At 47.1% G+C, this 20,196-nt stretch overlaps 1 protein-coding gene across 2 annotated transcripts in view; it reads right to left on the minus strand.

Moving 5' to 3' along the window:
* Positions 1-541: 541 nt before the first annotated feature.
* Positions 542-20,196, minus strand: part of JAG1 (jagged 1) — a 36,640-nt gene continuing 16,985 nt past the window's right edge. The window contains exons 3-25 of one of the 2 annotated variants that reach the window (XM_025399476.1): positions 19,154-19,214; positions 15,225-15,355; positions 14,864-14,983; positions 14,311-14,424; positions 12,981-13,094; positions 12,257-12,370; positions 11,793-11,839; positions 11,280-11,453; positions 10,695-10,845; positions 9,678-9,842; positions 8,740-8,853; positions 8,128-8,241; positions 7,915-8,028; positions 7,636-7,752; positions 7,135-7,162; positions 6,571-6,656; positions 5,272-5,385; positions 4,638-4,747; positions 4,320-4,553; positions 3,972-4,103; positions 3,633-3,783; positions 2,323-2,806; positions 547-825 (exon numbers count right to left, since the gene is read on the minus strand). In XM_025399476.1, the coding sequence (XP_025255261.1) occupies positions 2,349-2,806; positions 3,633-3,783; positions 3,972-4,103; positions 4,320-4,553; positions 4,638-4,747; positions 5,272-5,385; positions 6,571-6,656; positions 7,135-7,162; positions 7,636-7,752; positions 7,915-8,028; positions 8,128-8,241; positions 8,740-8,853; positions 9,678-9,842; positions 10,695-10,845; positions 11,280-11,453; positions 11,793-11,839; positions 12,257-12,370; positions 12,981-13,094; positions 14,311-14,424; positions 14,864-14,983; positions 15,225-15,355; positions 19,154-19,214 (2,963 nt within the window). In that variant the 3' untranslated portion in view covers positions 547-825; positions 2,323-2,348. Of the gene's footprint in view, positions 2,807-3,632; positions 3,784-3,971; positions 4,104-4,319; positions 4,554-4,637; positions 4,748-5,271; positions 5,386-6,570; positions 6,657-7,134; positions 7,163-7,635; positions 7,753-7,914; positions 8,029-8,127; positions 8,242-8,739; positions 8,854-9,677; positions 9,843-10,694; positions 10,846-11,279; positions 11,454-11,792; positions 11,840-12,256; positions 12,371-12,980; positions 13,095-14,310; positions 14,425-14,863; positions 14,984-15,224; positions 15,356-19,153; positions 19,215-20,196 lie in introns of both variants that reach the window. The other variant, XM_025399475.1, reaches the window with a different exon arrangement.

Consider the following 20,196-nt stretch of genomic DNA (forward strand, 5'->3'; position numbering starts at 1 on the left):
GGTGACTCTGCATGGCTGCTGGAAGCTGTCCACGTGCTTGTTACCACAGCTCTTTCCTTCCGCAGAGGTACCAGAGGCAAAGCTTCTCCCACACCCCACCACGCGATGCGGGGGCAGGGCCTCCACCAGCCACAAGTGAGAACCAGAGCTCTCCTGCCCGTGACAAGTAGGGACAGCCCCAACTCTGGAACCTCACAGAAGACCAGAACACCAGCACTCCAAGACTGCATGGTGAGGCCAGAACACTCATTCCCTGGGAACAAGGTGATGAGTGATGAGCCCGAACGCCAGAAGCTTGCAACTACCACCTCCTGTGCCGTGAGGAAACCACCCCATGGGTAAATGTGCACAAGAGTCATTTCAGACCACACCCTTACAACAGGACATTAATATGAATCTGAGTAGCCAGGGAAAAAAAAAAAAAGGCAGACATTAAATCTCCCTGCTCATTTCCCAACACCAATTCCAAACCCTTTAAAACCCTTTCAGTGCGGTGGCCAGTTCCCCTGATTGCTCACAAACAATTCACCTCCACACTACAGGCCATTAATCCAGTGGTGTTTATTCAAGCAGTATTCACACTTGCTGTTGAATAACAAGGGAATCAAGGCTCCCCTAGATGGGGCTCCCGCAGCTCCAGCTTCACAGCAGCCCCAGGTCTTTGAGAACTTCAGATGAGCTTTGTGGTTGAAAAGCCTTTCAGTTCTTCCTCCATGCCTGTTAGGCAGAGCCTATTATACCCCCGATTACCAGAACAGACTCAGTGGGGTGGCAGATGCACAAGGCAAAGCCGGGTAGAACTACATAAGCTCAGAAGAGGCCACACTGTTCCATGTTTTCATACAAAAAAATTTAATAAATATTACTTTTCAAAATTTATTGCCAAGAACAACACATCAAAGATGCATTTTTATGTTCATATAACACTAATAGGACAACACAAAGTATCTTCACGGTCTCAATGGTGAACCAACAAGATTACTCTGTTTTATAAGCCTTTTTGATCTTGAACTTCGTAATAGCACTTTGATTTCCTCACTTAAGGCAGGCAGTGTACTCTATGGCAAATCTAAACAGTGATCTTACTGGACATTTTATGGTTCAAGTATTCAACTAGCTTATTAGAATACTCCCTAAATGCAGAAGATTAAAAAAAAAATTCAAATCTACAAGTGGTTCAGTATTACGTACGAATGGTGAAAAGAAATCAGAATTTACAAAGTAAGATTGGTGTGCTTCCAACTTCACACAATTAATTTGATGTTTTTAATCATATTCAACCACTCACATTTTGGCTACGTTAATCATAGCTCAACTTGTTCCCTTGCTGCTCTGCAGCAGATCACCTGCCTGTCTCTTTTCAAGTCTAAAGCAGAAAAACAAAAAAACAAAAAACCTGTTCTAGACTAATCCTCACACTGCCTCAGTCAGTCCTTAAAACGTGTTTTAAGTGATGCTATAGAAGGTGTTTTAAACATCTGACGTCGTACAAAAAAATTCCATCAGTATTCTGGGCACGGAAGCCCATCCTATTGTTTTAAAATAAACTATTTTCAAACACCTTAATTTTGGCTTATAGGCAACAAGTAATGAGAAGAATTCAAAAAAAAAAAAAAAGCCATACACTTACAATGCTATCAAAAACCTTCAATTCTAAACACATACATATAAATAAAAAGGAATGATGTTTTAAGGCTCTTGATTATTAAGTTAATAAATCAAATATACACAGTGATTAATAAAAAATTATTTACATAACTATACAAAGTTCTACTTTTGACATTTTTTTCTTCTTTAAATTCTTCATTTTACCAGCAACTGCTGACATCAAAGTCTCCCCTCCCCCAACAACAAAAATACAATAAAAAAAATAAATAATAAAGTCATTTGTGATCGTTGCTGTGGTTCTGAGCTGCAAAGGCACTTTCAAATACAGAACTACTTGTACGTCATCATAAAACCAATATACAAAAACAACTCAAGAGTCAATAAATATAAATAAAACTATGATCTAAGACTGCATCACCATTAGGACATCTGGCAGAAGTGGGAGCTCAAAGACCAGGGGGCTGGGCAGGCTCCTGGGAGCCCGATCCGAGACGTGTCGGCTGCAGGGGGACAGACAACCAGGGTACTGTCGACTAGCTTTTTGCATAGCTGTGAGATGCGGCACTCGATTTCCCAGCCAACCACAGAAACTACCATTGCCAGTGTAAGCCAGCTTGTCAAAACTTAAATTAACACAGGGATTCTAAGTCAACAACAGCCTCAGACTCGAGTATGACACGACAGTTTAAAGAACTACAAGCCCTCAGACTCTACCTCGCGGCAGCAGTGCCCGCGGTCTGCTATACGATGTACTCCATCCGGTTTAAGCTCTGGGCACTTTCCAAGTCTCTGTTGTCCTGTTTGTTTGTCCAGTTTGGGTGTTTTGTCGGCGTGCCGTTGGGGGGCTTCTCTTCTCTGTCTACCAGCGTGTACGCCGGCTGCTTGGCAAACCGGGCTTTCTGCTGGTGTTTGTCCATGTCGTCCTCTTCTACTTCGGAGTTGTGTGTCCTTATTTTAGACATTTTGGAGTTCTTGTTCTCGTAATCCTTGATGGGGACGGTGTTGGCCCCATGTTTCTCAATGGGGTTTTTGATCTGGTTCAGCTGCTCCCGCACATTGTTGGTGGTGTTGTCCTCGGAGGCCGAGTGTGTGTGGCTGCCCGGCTTCCGCCGCTTCCGCAAGCACCAGTAGAAGGCCGTCACCAAGCAACAGATCCAAGCCACCGTTAAGACAGAGCTCAGCAAGGGAACCAGGAAATCTGTAAGGCAGGCACAAAACCAATTAACTCTCCAAGAAAGAAAGAAAAAAGCGTCACCGCAGGAACAAAAGAATACCAACAGTGGTTCTCCTGCCCTTTGTCCCTCAGAGGGGGGCCACAGGGACAAGTCCCTTTTCATCATTGCATATGGTCACTTCACAACTTGATAAGCAAATGCTGGGATCAGGCCCCTGTAGACCTTGATACTCTTATCCCTGGAGAGACTGGGTGGAGCAGCAGCTCCTACAGGCTCTTTGACTTCACATGGGGAGAGCAGTGTCTTGTTAAGTCTGGCCACTGAGGCAGCTCAGTACAGGAGTCAGTTTTCAGAACTAGAAACCCGATTCAAATTAGCACAGACAGCTCAAACGTGCCATGGCTCCATGCCCAATCTCTCTCTTGGCTGAAACGGTGCTCGAGATCCTCAGGAGGGAAGCCTGGACATCCTGCAGGGCCATCGAGCCTCACAGCCCTCAGCAGTGGCTGGGCTGTCCCAGGACACCTAAATGCCAAGTCAGGCTTTATACAGCTTCAAACTCAAGGACAAAGGACAAGCAGTGTCCTAGGGCTTTGTCATGGATCTAGGCACAATACCTGTTCTGCAGGGAACATTGCATAGTGTGTTGGGAAGGAAAATATGAGGCAGATCTCTATTCTCATGGGTCATGTGACCTTAGTCAAGTAGGCTGCCCTCAGTTCTCAGTTAAATTGGGAGCTCCTGCAAGGGTAGGACACTGCCAAGTAATCCCCCGACCTGATGGCTTTATTGAAGTGTAATGAGATCATCTGCCATCACACAAATAAACTAGTCCCACTTGACACCTACCTGTTCTGTTCTTCAGAGGCCGCCTCTGCACTCTCACTTCTGCAACAGCAGCAATGAGCGAGCTGTTTCCATCACGTTTACTAACAAGATCGATTATTTTGTCAGTGATTTCCTTAATCGGGTTTCCATCATCCCGTATATCTTCAGCAGACTGGAAAAAGAATGATCAGGGGAATGAGTCAGGGGAATATTCAAAGCAGCCTTTCTTCAAAACTACTTGACAATCTGTGTCTGCAAAGCTTTTTGTCAGTGAATTTGCTCCATTCAGACACTGGTTAACCGAAGTTTGTTAACTGCCTTGCAGTCGAATAGTGAGGTGTGAATGGGTCTTATACTTACAATGGCCACATGTATTTCATTGTTCGCTGAAGGGGAAGGCTCACAAGCAATGTAGATTGAATATTCAGCAGAAACATTCTTCAAAATATTCAAATTCCGCAATTCACTGCAAATGTGCTCTGTCGTAAGACCCTACAACGATTTTAAAAACCCACACACGTAAGATTGAGAGGAAGAAAAAAAGGCTGAGATGTTCTCTTTGAGGCTGGGCTAAGTTCAAGCTCACTTTACTATAAGACAGGAATTGAGGCTAGGGAGAACTAGATCCTAGCTCATGACATTCCTCCTTTAAAGCAAGCAAGCAGACATCCACCATTCCAAAATAAAAACAAAAAAGTTGTTACGTACTGGTGACATCATCTCCTTGTTAAAGGTAAATGTGATGTTCGCACAGTTATCCTGATAATAGGAGTCAGAGGTGCACTTCGTCTTCACTGGCTGGAGACTGGAAGACCGACACTCGCCCACACCAGTGCAGGGGTGGACGAAGCACTGGTCGTCCAGGATGGGGATGCAGCTCTGCCCGCTGGGGCACTCGCTGTGCCCTTTGTGGAGCAGGCATGGTCGAGGGCCACACCAGACCTGGAGAAAAACAGAAGCTGGCAGCTTAGCAGGCATGCTCACCCGATTCCAGAACACAGGTGAATTGTGGCAGCCATGTCCTACCTTTGAGCAGGCGATCCGTCCATTCAGGCATTGGCAGGTATTACAGTCATCATCCCATTTGGCCCCATCTGGTATCACACTCCCCATGGTGATGCAAGGTCTCCCTGAAACTGACAGGTGGAGACTGGTGAGCAGTTTATGCTATGTTAAGATCATTCTTCCCACAGTAACAGCATGTATACTTCCTACCTTTGCTGGCTCTGCACTTGGCCACAAGACCTGCTCTGGCCAATATAACATTGGCAGATGTGATGTAAGCAGAGCCTGTGACCAGCCTCTTGCACGCCTACCATTGGCAACGAAGGGAATGTGCCCCAGACACAGCCACTGGCCGAACTGAACCCAACCCACAGCACAATCTTTCTGCCCATGCTGCATATCGTAAGCGGTAAAAATAATGCTTGCTACAAGCCACAGCAGTTTGGGATGGTTTGGTACACAGTATTGTGGCAACAGCTGACCAAAAACAGCTACCTGTTTTGGGGAAGACTCCTCACGTTTCCTTTTCCTTGCAGCCCCCCAATGTGTGTTCCCTCCCTGAGCACAGTGGCTTATTTGTGAAAAGTCAAAATGGTGACTGCAAAGGTCGCTCACCCCAGAAGACCCATGGGCAGCTAAAGCCTGGCACACATACCTTCCTGGCACTTGGCACCACTGTGCCCTGGAGGGCAGACACACCGGTAGCCATTGATCTCATCCACACAGGTGGCTCCAAAGGCACAAGGTGAAGACTGGCATTCATTGATGTCTAGGAGAAATGGAGTTCAAGTTTAGGGACTGATGGTTTGTAGCAATGTTTTGAGATTTTTATTGACATAATGTACTAGAAAAGCATATTATCATAAGCTTGATGAATTTTCACTCAGGTAAGCAGCATCCAAAAGAAGAAACAGATCATCTATTGCAAAAATCTCCAATCACTGGCCCCCAAAGACCACCACCATCCTGAGTTCTAACAGCGGAGAACCATTTTGGGAGGCAGCAATTTTTAATTTGATTCCTTTCTCTGACAGTGCAGTTTACAGCAAGCCTGGCAAAGTTTCCTGGAAAGGGTCAGACGGTAAACATGCCGGGCTTTGTGGAGTATATAGTCTCTGTCACAACTCTTCAACTCTTGTGGTATCATGAAAGTAGCCATAGACAATACGTAAATGAATGTGTGGCTCTATGCCAAGAAAACTGTATGTATAAAAACAGACAGTGGGCTGGATACAGCCCCTAGGCCACAGTTTGCCAACTGTTTATTTAGAAACATGAAACAGATACAACCTGCCCCCATCTAGTGCTGAAGACTAGTTAATCCCAGACTTGGATTTCAAGCACCAGTAAAATTTCAGACAATTTGGGTACAAGAATCAAACCATAACTACTCTAGCACCTTTTTTTGTTCTGTAAGAGAAAGGGCTTGTAAAAAAAAAAAAAAAATTAGAGAAAAGGCTCGAAATAATACGTTTTAAACTTCTTGAAAAACTGCATTGCCTGCCCGTATTTTCCTATTTTAGTCATTTCTCCAGGGCCTGATCAGACCCAGCAGAGACGAGCCCCTGGAAGCCACAGTCGTCCTCCCTTCCGTTTGTATTAGCTCTATCCTATACCAGTGTAGCTGCGGTTAATGTCCGCTTGCCCATAATTTCATGTTAGTCATGGGGAAATGCACACACTTTCTTCAGGACCCCAGTGTGATCATCAGATTCTGTGGCTGGCACTCTCTCCCCAAGAACAAGGAGGGCGACACCACCCAGGGAACCACCAGCAGGTACCTGGGAGGATCCAGCCTGGGATATCTTAATCCCAGCTGGAAGAGGGAGATCCTTGCTCTCTGAGAGCTACTTAAACGGAATGGTGGCTTTGTTTTTAAAGATGAAAGTCTCGGGCTGAGGTATGGAATGAAGGGGTAAAGCCATTGGGAAAATCAGACAGGGACAGTCCTTACTTATTCTGCAGTCAGGTCCGGCAAAACCCGGGGCACATTCGCACCGGTACCAGTTGTCTCCATCCACACAGGTGCCGCTGTTGTAACTGAGAAAGCAAAGACCGCCTTGGTTACCAACCTCCCAGTCCATGACTCTGGCTGCCAGTCACTCGCATGTCACCACACCAGTTACAGTCAGTGGCTCTCACCCCATGGCTATTGCCTGGGGAACTTTAAAGAATACTGATGCCTGGGTCCCACCCCCAGAAAGTCTAATTTCATAGGTCTTGGTTGCAGCCCAGGCAGTGGGATTTTTAAAAGCTCCCAGGTGATTCTGGTGTGCAGCCAAGGTTGAAAAATCACTGCTCTAAATGAGGACACAAGCTGGCTAATTAAAGTGTGGTCTGTGGAGCAGCAGGATCGCTTCACCTGGGAGCTTGTTAGAAAAGCAGTCTGAAGCCCCACCCCAGACCTCCTGACTCAGAACTTGCATTTTACACACGATCCCTGGGTGATTCACACACACACGCACACACACACACACGATACTGGATGAGTGCTGGCTTAAAAGGATGTCACACTTACCAGGGATGAGGGCTGCAGTCATTGGTATCTGCAAAGAAAAGACAACTTAATAGTGAGGCCTTCAAAAGGGAAAGCGGTCTTAGCCCTAAGTAAAACCACCACTTATTTCCTTAATACCCAAATGATAAAGTCGTAGTTAACACCAGCAAAATACCTTCGCTAAATTGGAACCAGGCCCGCACCACACTTAGTTTTGCTGTGGGACACATGTACACAGGAAGAGGCCCTGGTAGGGGATAGGGGTGGGGGTGAGAATGGAAGGAGACAGGCTGCTGGTCAGACCCAGAGCTGGGAACTGAGACGCCATCTGTCTCCACTTATCTCATTGGCGACTTTCTCATGCCCAGGTCAGGGCTGTATCCCATCAAGTCATTAATGCAGACCCAGGTGATACAAAAGCAGACATCAAACAGCTCTGCTTCTGGTTTCCATTGCAAGTCCCCAAGGGTGTCAGGATCTGCTCCGACAGCCCTGGGAGAGTTCAAGGGGGAGGACACTCACTCTGAGCACAGATGGGCCCCTCCCAGCCTTCCTTGCAGACGCACGTAAAGGACTCGCCGTTGACCACACATGTGCCCCCATTATGGCAGGGGTTGGGCAGGCAGCTACTGTTTCGGGCTATAAAGAAGAGCAGACACGACCACCCTCCCTGAGTATCCAGAAACAGTCTGGAGGGGCAAGAACCAGGCCCAGAGAAATAGCATAAGCTCCAGGGGCCAACCAGCAGACACGCCCAGGTGGCCATGCCCACTGCAGATCCCACGTGGGGCAGAAAGTTACCTATGTTACAGGTGGTTCCTTCCCAGCCGCCAGGACACATGCACTTAAAAGCATCCCCCTCATCATAGCAGGTGCCACCGTTGTTGCACGTGGCCTCGTCACACTGACTGTCACCTGGAGGAAAATATCTCAGTGTGAGTCCCAGTGGCCCCCTTCCACAGGAGACAGAGGGAAGGGTCTCAGAGATAGCATCCAAGGCCAACTACCACTTACGTGAGTGGCAGGTCTTTCCTTTCCACCCGTTTTTACAGTCACAGTAGAAGTCGTTGACCAGGTCGCGACACGTGCCCCCATTGTGGCAGGGGTTCTGGCTGCAGTCATTAATATCTAGAATCAAAGAGGACACAATCGGCTGAAGACCAAGTCCAGGACCACTCACGACAGGCGAGAGCCAAGCCTTTCCTACTGCTACATCCAACACCCTATTCTGAGAACAGCCACAGTCGTAGTACTTTAACACAATCAGGCTTTTCCAGGAATAAAGGAGCTCCGAACCAGGTTACTTTGAATGCCACAAGTTAGGCAAGATGTGGGGTGGGCCTCTGGAAGTCCCATGGAAATTAAAGTAGAAATATGACTTTCCTTGCAAGCAGGAATATTTATTACACAGTCTAATTCTATAGCTCCTCAGCAGAAGTTCCTCCCCATAAGCTGTCATCAATACTCAAACGCAAATGAGACACAAGTGATACTGTCCCATTGCAGAAATCACTGGGGTCTTGCTTCCAGAGATTTCCAGGACAAAGAAAGATTTCCCATGTTGAAGTGGGATCCCTCCAACATGACCCATACATCCCAGAGCTCCCCAAACAGTGGCAGACTCACTGGTTTCACAGTAGGCCCCCTCCCAGCCGTCACTACAGATGCACTTGTAGGAGTTGACACCATCGATGCAAGTACCACCATTTCTACAGGGGTTGCTCTCACAGTCATTAATATCTACCAAACAAAGCAAAAAAAAGAGCTGAAGGACAAGTGAAGCCATAGACAAGCACTGTTCGGCAGTTTTCATGGCTCCCTCCTGACACAAGGCACCTGGCACCTCCACCTGCCACCCTCCATCAGGGCTGTTTCTCAAATTAGGTGGCTTATCAAGCAGAAACTTCCAGAGTGCCTTACCCACTTAATGCCCTCACATGGGCATTCAGTCACCTGTACTTGGTGAAAGTGGGGAAGAAACTCCTAAAGAGGAACCACCCAACCTAGCAACATTCCAGAATGTTCCAACATAGATATGGAGGCTCCGAGGCAGAGTGATCTGGTAAATTGAACACGACCTCAGTCTTAGATCCAGATGTAAGGATAAGCCTCGACTGGTCTTCCCCAGCCTTGCTGTTTCTGATTAAAACAATTTCAACACTGCGGGGTGCAGTGGCTCACACCTGTAATCCCAGCACTTTGGGAGGCCGAGTTGGGGGGGCGGATCATCTGAGGTCAGGAGTTCAAGACCAGCCTGACCAACATGGGGAAACCCCATCTCTACTAAAAACACAAAATTAGCTGGGCATGGTGGCGCATGCCTGTAATCCCAGCAACTGAGGAAGGCTGAGGCAGGCAGGAGAATCGCTTGAACCTGGGAGGCCAAGGTTGCAGTGAGCCAAGACGGTGCCACTGCACTCTAGCCTGGGCAAGAGCAGCGAAATTTGGTCTCAAAAAAAAAAAAAGAAAAAAGAAAAAACTTTCAACACCAATGATCCCAGGGCGGGGCAGGGGCAGGGGCAGACTGGGGAGCACTGGTCCCTTCCCGGATGACGGAGTCTTACTTTCATGGCAGTATGTTCCCGTGAAGCCTTTGTTACAGTCACAGGTGAATTTGCCTCCCGACTGACTCTTGCACTTCCCGTGGGGACCACAGACATTCGAGGAAATATACCGCACCCCTTCAGGTGTGTCGTTGGAAGCCATGGCCACTGTGCAACTGTCAATCACTAGAAGATAGGCTTGGGATCAGATCATAGCCATGCACCCACAGACGCAGCATTCCTAAGCCAAGGGCCTGGGCCAAGCCCACTTTCCTGGAGACAGAGACCCTCTGGCTAATGAGACACACCCCAGGGAAGCCAAGATACTGGCAACATGCCACATCACATTATGATGTGGCAAAGTTGAGACTCCAGGCAAAGAGTTTTAAAGCATTTTCTCCCTCCACAACCAGGAAAACCCACATGCTTGCAGGTCCCCTTCATGCTACCTTTGACATCTACCCAATTTGGTAAACACTTGCTAAGGAAAAAGGACCTGCTTTATTCACTTCCTTTTTGACCTTAAGCAAGGCTCAAGGACAATCTTATAGAAGCTTTAAATGTTGTGCTACCTAATACAGCAGCCACCGGCCACATGTGGCTATTTACATTTAAATGAACTAAAATGAAATAAAATCAGTTTCTAGTTGCGCTAGTCACAGTCTACATTGCCTGGGGCTCCCACACCTGACCGTGCAGATACAGAACATTCCCCCAGTCTGCCGTTGCAGGAAGTTCTGTTGACAGTGTTGTTCTCAGGCATTTGCCTCAGCGTTGCACATCAGCCCACCCCAGAACAGGAATGCTAAATGGATTTCACATTCTCTCCCCTGGGCTACTTGTAGACATGGCTCTCCCACTGGCAGGCCTGAATAGATTGTTTCCACGTGTTGCGGCCCGCTACACAGACAGGATCATTTCACTGTAGCGGTCCTCCTCACCAATACATTACTTCTCAAGTGTAGCAAGGGGCAGTGGTAGTAAGTGGGGACAAAAGGAGAAAGTGGAGACAGCCAGGTCCCAGGAGAAGGGAGGTACCTTCACAGGGGGTCGTGCGGCAGTGGTCTTTCAGGTGTGAGCAGTTCTTGCCCTCATAGTCCTCGGGGCACTTGCAGAAATAGTCGCTGGCACGGTTGTAGCACTGGGCACCGTTCTGGCAGGGATTAGGCTCACAATAATCGATGTCCAGCTGCAAATATCAGGAACAGGGAAAAGGGGGAGGGATCAGGGTAAAACAAAGGTGTCATGATAACTTCTCTGGGGCAGCAGGCACTGGAATCTGACAGTTCCTTCTGTTTCTATTAGAAGTCACCCTGTAAGATACATGTCCATGCCCTAGGGACTGCCAATGTCCATATTTGAAACAATGGAGCAGAGTGGGAGAGGGAGCCCAAGAGAGGGTGGAGGGAACCAAATAGAACACAAAGACGAAGACACTAAGAAGAAAATAATTCGTCAATATCTCCTTCCACCAGCATTTGTCTAGCAGAGACTCATCAATAGGATGTTAATAGATGTCAGGAAATTCCAGACATAAGAGCTGAGGGAGGAGTAAAGGGGAAGCGGAGGAGGCAGCGGCTCTGCTGTAAAAACTTGGCCATCTGAGGTTTTGCCACCACTCACCTGACAGAGGTTTCCAGAGAAACCAGTGGGACACAGACACTGGAATCTGTTGATTTCATTCTGACAGTGACCCCCATTCAAACAGGGGTTGCTGGCACATTCATCGATGTCTCTCTCACAATGATCGCCTGCATAGCCAGGTGGACAGATACAGCGATAACCATTAACCAAATCCTGGAAGAGGAGAAGGGGAGAGAGAGACACGTGCTTTTTTTTCTATGTATTCCACAAACACAGGGCTTCAGCGGTTTAGCATGACTGTTGCGGTTTAGCTGGTTCACTGAAATAGCCAAATGCCAAACCTCTGAAAACGGTTAGAGGAATTTCTACGTGCATGCCTTCAAAATGACTCCCACAAGGCTGGGGTAACATAAGCCCTAGTGAAACTTCCGAGAGGCTCGTTTTTCACCCAAGTTTTTAAATCTCACAGGGACAGAGCTCTCCCAGTGTCACACAAATCTAAAGATCTGTTGTCAATTGTCAAAGTTTTGATTTAAGCAAAGATTTACATACCCGACAGGAGGCGTCATTCTGACACTGGCCAAGGCAGTCATTAATATCTAAAAAATAAATAAGTCATCATTTTAAAGAGGTAATTTACAGTGAAATTGGGCTTAATTGAAAAGCCTTCTCAGCTCAGGATAGATAAGTTTCAAATCAGATTTCCTGTGTGCTTCCCGTGAGATAAGGTTATTACGCTGGGTGGGGACCCTCCCTAATTCTTCCAGAATGAGGGAGTGAAACTTCACATCATTGTTTCAGCCACATTATCAGAATATGGCTGGTTTTAGCAGCTAAATGAGCCTGATAAAGTGTGTGTGTTTTCACTGCTGCACTGACCACTCCCTCTCAAAAAAACATTCCCACTCTAAGGTTTTCCTTGTACTGCTCGAGTCGTAGGACTGGAGCCTCAACACAGACCAGCAAGTCGGCTAGCCAAGTTCCATGAAAATCAAAATGGAAACAAAGTCACTCACTTATATCACAATTCTGACCCATCCAGCCGGGAAGACAGTCGCAGTAGTAGCTGGCAATGAGATTCTTACAGGATTTGGCGTTTACACAAGGTTTGGCCTCACATTCATTTGCATCTGAAAGGAGACGGGGATGAGCATGAGAAATGAAGTTCAACCCGCATCTCCCCCACTTTGTAAAAAAGAAAAGAACAGGCCAGAGTTTGTCGGAGACATGAGACCTTTTAATAAGCTAGCTAAATAAAAGATACTAGAGGTTCCCTCTATTTTAAGCATCTGATCCCTCTCCCTAGCCATTATCCAATAAGAACGCTAATTGATAACTTTCCAGCTGCTAGTTAACCAGCCCCCAACAGAAGAGCAGAAAGCCACCAGGCATTTCTGTGCAAAACCCAGCGCAGCCTAGTTGCTGGGATTTAAATGTGGCAAAAAGAATGCAGACAGCTCATTCCTCATGAGATCATCCCCGTTTGGAACCCAGCTGAACACTCCTCGGACAGACGATTGACATGGTTCAAGGAATCCCACGACTTTCCCACAGGGCCTAAAAGAGCTAGTCCATTTGCATTCAAGTTATTTCTCCCAGGCCCGCTAGACTCTTGATAATAAATCACTTCTTAGCATGATGGAGTGTGAACTCACACTGCTGGCCACACGCTCGTCTTCTGTAATGGCTTTGACAAAGCCAACCTTGACATAAAAATTACAGTCGCAGGGATTTTCTTACCTAACTGGCACGTTTTGCCAGTCCACTGTGGAGGGCACACACACTTAAATCCGTTAACCAGGTCCTGGCAGGTGCCCCCGTGGGAACAGTTATTAGGAGAACAGTCATCAATGTCTGTTCAACAAGAAAAGGAGGGGGTTGACAATTTAATTCAATCCATCTGACAATTAGATCCTTTAACATCACCTCTCACATGAGGGGCTGTCATTGAAGAGCCAGACACCTGCTACAAGGAAAGCTACAGCAGGACAAGTGGGACAGTGACGATAAGGCCGAAGCCTTGATTTTAGCTTTAAATCCCCCACTGCCCCAGTTCATGTAATCCCCAACCTAAGCAGTGGGGGAGAAAGACAGCTGGATCCTGACAGAGCATCCGCCCAGGAGGAACACAGGACATCTCTATCTGCCTAATCTTTATTTTTAAAGAAAAGTTTCATCATGGCTCAGAAATAGCTAAGGAGTAAGGAAAAACAGTTCTTTACAGGTGGAAAACCTTATTCCTCTTATTTGCTTAGAGTCTGCCCAAAATAGCACACCTAGAGGCTGCATTCTCCACTTCTGCTCTGACCAGAGAGAACTCCTGACAATTTATCAAATATTCACTTTTGTGTCTTTATGACAACCCTCGGAGACGGCAATTGCTACTGTGCCATTTAAAGAGGGCCCAGGGAGCTTCTGTGGCCTGCTGGAGTTCCGCAAGTGACGGGTGGGGGCCCAGGACCAGCACAGGCAAGCTGACCCCAGAAATCCACATCCATAACCACACCTGGGGTGCTGATGACAGCGGTTCTCAGGCCTGGCTGCACTGCAGAATTTCAGAAGTTTATCAGAGACCATGGACTCCCGGATTCTGGAGGGAATCTGGGGGACCCAGAGATTTACACTGTAAGGCACCCCAGGTGATTCTGACATACAGCCCTCACAGCCAAAGGAACTCTGCAGGCCACGTTCTTCTTTTGGGGCCCCCTGGCCCTATGACAAAATCCAGTAGTGAGTGACAACCTCCCCTGAAGGCAGGCTCTCCATGGCTGCAAGGAGAATAACCACAACTGGAAGGTGGCCAGCTCCAGGAAGCAGATGCAAAGGAACAAGCGATTCCACGAGGACGTTCCTTCCAAGAACAGATACATGCACTACCTTCGTGGGACAGGATAGGGGTGCTGGGAGACTTCCAAACACACAAGCCGCCAGACTGCTTACCAGACTTATGCCTGCACCCGCCCCTCTCCCGCTGAGACGTGCACACTGGACAAGCCTAGGTACCTCTCCCCAGCGTGGTATCTTGGCACAAGGATCCTTAGAATGGACACAGGCTGAAAATTGGACTTACTTGTAGAGCACGTGGGGCCGGTCCAGCCTGGGGAACACTCACACTCAAAGCCCAGGGAGGTCTCCTTACAGCTGCCTCTGTTGTGGCAGGGATCAGAGAGGCAGGCGTGCTCAGCTGCAAAAACCAGGATGGCAGTCAGCGAGGGATGCCTGCGCACCGCTGCCTCCCCACGCCCCCCACCCCCAACCGAATCCCACACCACAGCCACTAGTGCAAGCATATTTCAAAAACCAAAAGCAAGCGTGTGATAGAAGCCTGCTGTGTCTAGGAAAGAAAGGAAGTCATCTTTCTCACTGAGCTGTCTCTAACCACATTCCGAGACATCATAGAGCTGGGGTCATTTCATCTCCCGCTGCCTCCTATAGGAATCAACATCATCCAAAAAACCTTCGGGACTTGAAAGTTACAAAGGCCTATAGAATGGCTGGGATAAGGCCTATCTTTGGAGGCTATTTGCACTTTTTTTTCCTTACACAAGTCCTTAAGTATATTTTTTAAAGGCTGAGTACAGAAAAATTAGACAAAGGACTCTCATTCAGCTTGGACCACTTACCAATTTCACAGTTGGGTCCTGAATACCCCTCAGGGCAGGAACACTGATATTTGTCAGGGCCTGTGTTGCTACAAGTTCCCCCGTTGAGACACGGCTGATGGGTCCCACAGTAATTGAGATCTGCCAAAAAGATCCTGGAGTCACTAAGAGACGCCTGTGAAGGTGGCGAACCTGCCATGTTTCTAGCCCCAATCGTCTTTTAAAAAGAAAACCAGAAAACCCACACAGCATTCAAGGAGAATTCAGAATAAAAGCCCCTGCCAATAAAATTAAAAACCAAATTACTGCCATCCCACCCCCAGATCCCACACTCCTTCCGAGGCCCACATCCCACCCTGGGTCTCATCCCTAGGGGCTATACCTTTGTCACAGAGCTGGCCGCCCCAGTTGGTCTCACAGAGGCACTGCCAGGGCTCGTTACAGATGCCGTGGACGCACCCCGGGTGCGGGATGCACTTATCACAGTACAGGCCTTGCCAGCCGTACTGGCACCTGGAGACACACAGCACACCTGCAGGTTAGCCTTTTGAACATTAAGAGAGACCTGCACAATCCAAACAGAAGACTGCGAAGTCCAGGCTTTTTCTGTTTTGTGTCTGGGGACAGGGTGGTAGACTCCCAAGGCTCATCAGGGGCTCCGTAGAAACAAACATTTTCACAGTTGGGCTGAGGTCCCCTCCCAGCCGACTCCTGACAAAAGGAGGGCTGTTTGGGAAGAGACCAGCATGGGGATGCCCTTCACAAAGCCACTCTCTTCTCAGGCTCACACGAGTGAGCCAAAGGTGAAGGCGCGGAATAAATCAACCTGCGCTCCTAGTTGCGACAGACTGTAGAGAAAGGACTCTCCTGGTGACAAGAGGGCTATGCCAAAGTCTCTGCAGACGCCGCACTTGCCGCTCTGCTCTTTGTCTGCACAGAAAGTCACGACCCCAGCTCACAGAAAGGCAACAAGCCACCAAGTGCAGCAGGAAACCCCGTCACGATGACGCTTTATTCAAAAAAAAAAAAAAAAAAAAAAACAAGGAGAGAAAGGGGCACCCTCCTCCCTTGGCCAAGGCCAGAGTAGGCGCTCTAAACCCACTTCTATAGGGAAGGAGAAGGAAATGACAACACTTGGAACCAACTCCATAATTTGTGTCCCATTACTGTGTGCTAATTTATAGTGATTTCTTGCTTTGCCAAGAAAAGAAAAAAAAAGAAAGCAGTCTGCTTAATTTATCTAGTATTGGGGGAGTTGAGGTTCTTTTATATAAGCACCTTGATTAATCGTACTCTTTTGGGGCCAAATAGTGCCTTTGATCCCCAAATAAAAACAAAAACAAAACAACTTTCACCTGGGGTGGGGAGCGGGCAGCATCTCAAACCACTCTCCCTTCAAGTTTCAAGCCCTCTGAAACTGTAATTGCCTTCTCAAGAGCCAAGTTTTAACAAGGGTGGGGGAAGGCAGGGAGAAACATCAACTAGCCTGCCGGTGGAGGGCGGAGGGCGGAGGGTGGAGGGTGGAGGGTGGGATGGGCAACATGTTTCCAGAATGGGACCCGGGAAAAGCCCCGATCAGCGCCAACCCCCTAAGCTGCTCAGCTGTGACTCTGGAAAACAAACCTCCCCCTCCAACTCCCCAGAAGGAAAGGCTTTCGGTTTCCCAAGAGCGGGAGGCAGGCTAGCAAATCCTTGTCATGGGAAAATTATAGGGAGCTAGCTAATAGCTAATCACCCACGGCTGAGAGTCAACTTAACCCCTGAGAATACTGACTAACCACTTCCTAACTTCTAAAACCCAGCCGTGCACACCCACATGCAAAGAATCACTAGAATGTGTGGTTTAAAGTTAGACACTGGATTCTGGTTTCTGTAAAGTGGAATGTCAACGTGACAAGTGACTAGAGGAGTAAGATAAGAACAAAATTACAATCTAAATAAGTTCTCAAAAGCGCACACCCACGTTAGTGGGAGGTAGGGGGGTAGCCATTCTGTCAAGGCTGATATTCTTAGCCTGAAAGATAGTGAGAGGGAACTGATTACGAAATGGCAATATTCTCACCGTCTTCCCTTATTCTCTTCCAAATTCAGGATCACTAGGCCTCTTCAAGCTGCCTCATAAAGGCAAGGAGAGGCAGCTGAGGACCCAACCTCACCTAATTAAAGAGACCTCAATCCCCAAGCATAAAAAAGCAACCACAAGAGGCCATGGATGACTTCAAAAGAAAACAAATAAAAATACTGACCCTAAAAGAGGTACCAACCAAGTTATCCCAGTTTAATAATATATGATTAAGATTCTCATGAGAAATTGAAGTGACTTTCCTCAGATGATGATTCATAATTAAGTTTGATATTATTGGCAGGCTTGCAATAAGCAAGCATGTATACCCAGGGAAAGGGACTCAGTCTACTTGGGAACAACAAAAACCAGTAAATTCTCATGTGGGGGTGAAAAAAAAAATAACCTGTGTAATACATAATCCAAAAGACAACTTGCAGGTAACTTGCCATTCAACTATTTCGGTGGCAGGACACAACCTGAACTTCCTCAGTGTGAAGGTTCTGTTTTGACTTTCTTTCAAGGTAGGGAGAGAAAACTGGGCTGGGAGACTATGCAAATGATGTGTGGGAAAGTTGCACCTTAAGTAAATAAGGCCATCAGTGCGTGTCTGGGCAGGGAGAGGGAGGTGGGACTTCGAAAGAGAAAGGGCTAAATTCTGGAAACAAAGCCTGTTGTTCTGGCTGGGAGGGCCCTCCCCTGTATAGCTGTATGTGTGTTCTGATGACAGCAGCACAAATCACAGTCGGCCTCCGCTGATATCCATCTGAGCAGGGAGCAGGCTTAGAATCACTAATAGCACTGCCATTGGGACTTTCTCCAGAATACCCTTAATTAGGAAGAGTTAAGGTAGGTGGATTCCTGCTCCACATTTGACAGCAGTGCTGTTAAACACTACAGTTCACCGCCACCAATGGGAGACAGCAGGAGAAGCCCCTCAGCCTTCCAGGAAATAAACTATCTTTTTGAAATGTAGGAAGAGACAATTCAGGACAACCAGTTCTTAATGTAGGGTTCCCTGTTCCGCCTTGCGTGGGAGGGGAGCAGACGGAGTGGTGGAATCACAAAGGTAAAGGCCACAGATAGTTCTCTTCAAAGCAGCAGCCTCAACATTTACCAAGCAGCAAAGTCATGTGGCAAGCTTGTCAAATGCAGACTCCTAGGCCAAACCAAGGACTGGGATTCTACAGATGTGGGATGGAGCCCACGAACCTGCATTTTAACAGCTCCCTTGTTAATTCTGGAAGTTACACTTTCAGTACTGAGGTTTTGGGGCAGTGATCGCTGATGGTTCCATCAGCAGGATCGCTTGGGGGCTTGTTAGAAATGCAGAAACCTGGGCCCAGCCCAGACCTATAGAATCAAGACCTGCGTTTTAATAAGAGCCCCCAAAACGTTAGTTTGGCACATACTGGTTTAGACTATGTTTCGTAAGAGTCTCTTCACTCATGTCAGAGTAGCTTTTGGGGCAAAAGTGACAGGTTCAAAGGATCCATTTCGTGTTACTCCATAAAATTTGGGAAGAGGGAGAGTAAAGCATAGGACTGCCAAAAACACCGCAGACACTAACAGTATTTCCCTAAATAAGCCTTTTCCAAATTGGCATAATATAAATTTCAAGAAGTTCCAAAATCCGCCATCGTGAAGTGGTCAGGGCAGGCCTCCCTTTGGCTTCTGCATTGTTCCTGGACCATAAAGGAACAGACTTCAAAGGACTGCAGCAAAAGTCTACATTCATCAGGCTCAACTGACAAGATTCCGGGGCAGCCATTAACCTCTCAGCACCAACCCAGCTCCCGCCTGCAAAGGGGCCAGGAGATTGGACTAATCCCATTCTAAAGAATGCTGGACTTTCGCCTATTGATGGGAAAAGTGGGGGAGGGGGCTGGGAGAAGAAAACCTTGGTGGAAGAGGAGGAGAGAGATGCAAAGACACAAGCCCACATCCCTCCACCTAGCCCATTAGCACTGTAAGGGAAGATTATAAAAATGTGTTATCAATTTACAGAACAGTTAATACATGAAGTCACTGGCTATGCCCAAAGAGTTTCTTTTTATTCCGAGAGAAGTGGTGTGTGCATTCCACCAGACAGCTGGTATAATTTAATAAGCTTCGGATGTGTCTATCTGAATTTTTTAAAAAAGCTTTCTTGTTCTCCAAGGAAAAAGAGGCATAGTCGCAATAAAATCAGTCCCTCTCTTACATAAAGGAAAATTAAAAGAAATCTCACAAAAGACCAGTTTATTTACCTGCAGTCACCCGGGAGTTTGCAAGACCCATGCTTGGGACTGCAGCCTTGTCGGCAAATAGCTGTAAAAAACAGAGAAGGGCGTGTCAGCACACTGCCTGCTCCTTGCATCGCCACAGTCATAAGAATGGCCCATTGCATTAAAGTCTGCAAATTCCACAATTTTAATAGATCTCATATCAAGTCCCTTGTAAGGAGAGGAAGATGGGAGAGGCCCAAATAACAAAACCAGCTTTAAACTTCAAGGCCTTGTTAGCAGATCCTGAAAACATGATATTGTTTGGGGACAAAATGCAGACAAGTTGATGAGGGAACAGGGACCTTCGTCCAGCCTCTCTAAACCATAGCTACCCTGGCTCCTTGAGCAGAGCTTGGTCAGCTTCCATTCTGCCCACACCCTTTTCATTAGAAGAAAAAAAGGTAGAGATAATCCTTCCCCATCCCACCAGGACACGTTCAGATGAGCCTCAGGCTTAAAAAAAAAGAAAAAAAAATCCATACCAAATGCCTGGTTTCAAAATTCCACGGGACTAACAGAGCCAACCAGGCTGGATTCATTGGGCAGGCTAATCTGATGGCCAGATCTGGTGAGATTTTTGTAAAGTACCCTTGCAGAGCGATTCTCTACTTCATTTAAAAAAAAAAAAAAAAGTGACTTTTTTAAAAATGTCAGTTTATAAGACCAGGCACAGTGGCTCATGCCTATAATCCCAACACTTTGGGAGGTTGAGGCAGAAGGATAGCCTGAGGCCAGGAGTTTGAGACCAGCCTCAACAACACAGCAAGACTGTCTACACAAAATAAAAAAGCTGGGAAAGCTGGGTGTGGTGGCATGTGCCTATAGTCCCAGCTTCTTGGGAGGCTGAGGCAGGAGGATCACTTGAGCCCAGGAGTTCAAGGCTCCAGTGAGCCCTGATTGTGCCATCATGGGTGACAAAGTGAGCACTTTATCTTAAAAAAAAAAAAAAAACACCAAACAAAAAACCCACACTAAGTGTTAGGTCATTTAATTTTTCTTTTTTCTTTTTTTTTTTTTTTTTTTTT

Source organism: Theropithecus gelada, chromosome 10, assembly GCF_003255815.1.
Source record: "Theropithecus gelada isolate Dixy chromosome 10, Tgel_1.0, whole genome shotgun sequence".
NCBI lineage: Eukaryota > Metazoa > Chordata > Mammalia > Primates > Cercopithecidae > Theropithecus > Theropithecus gelada.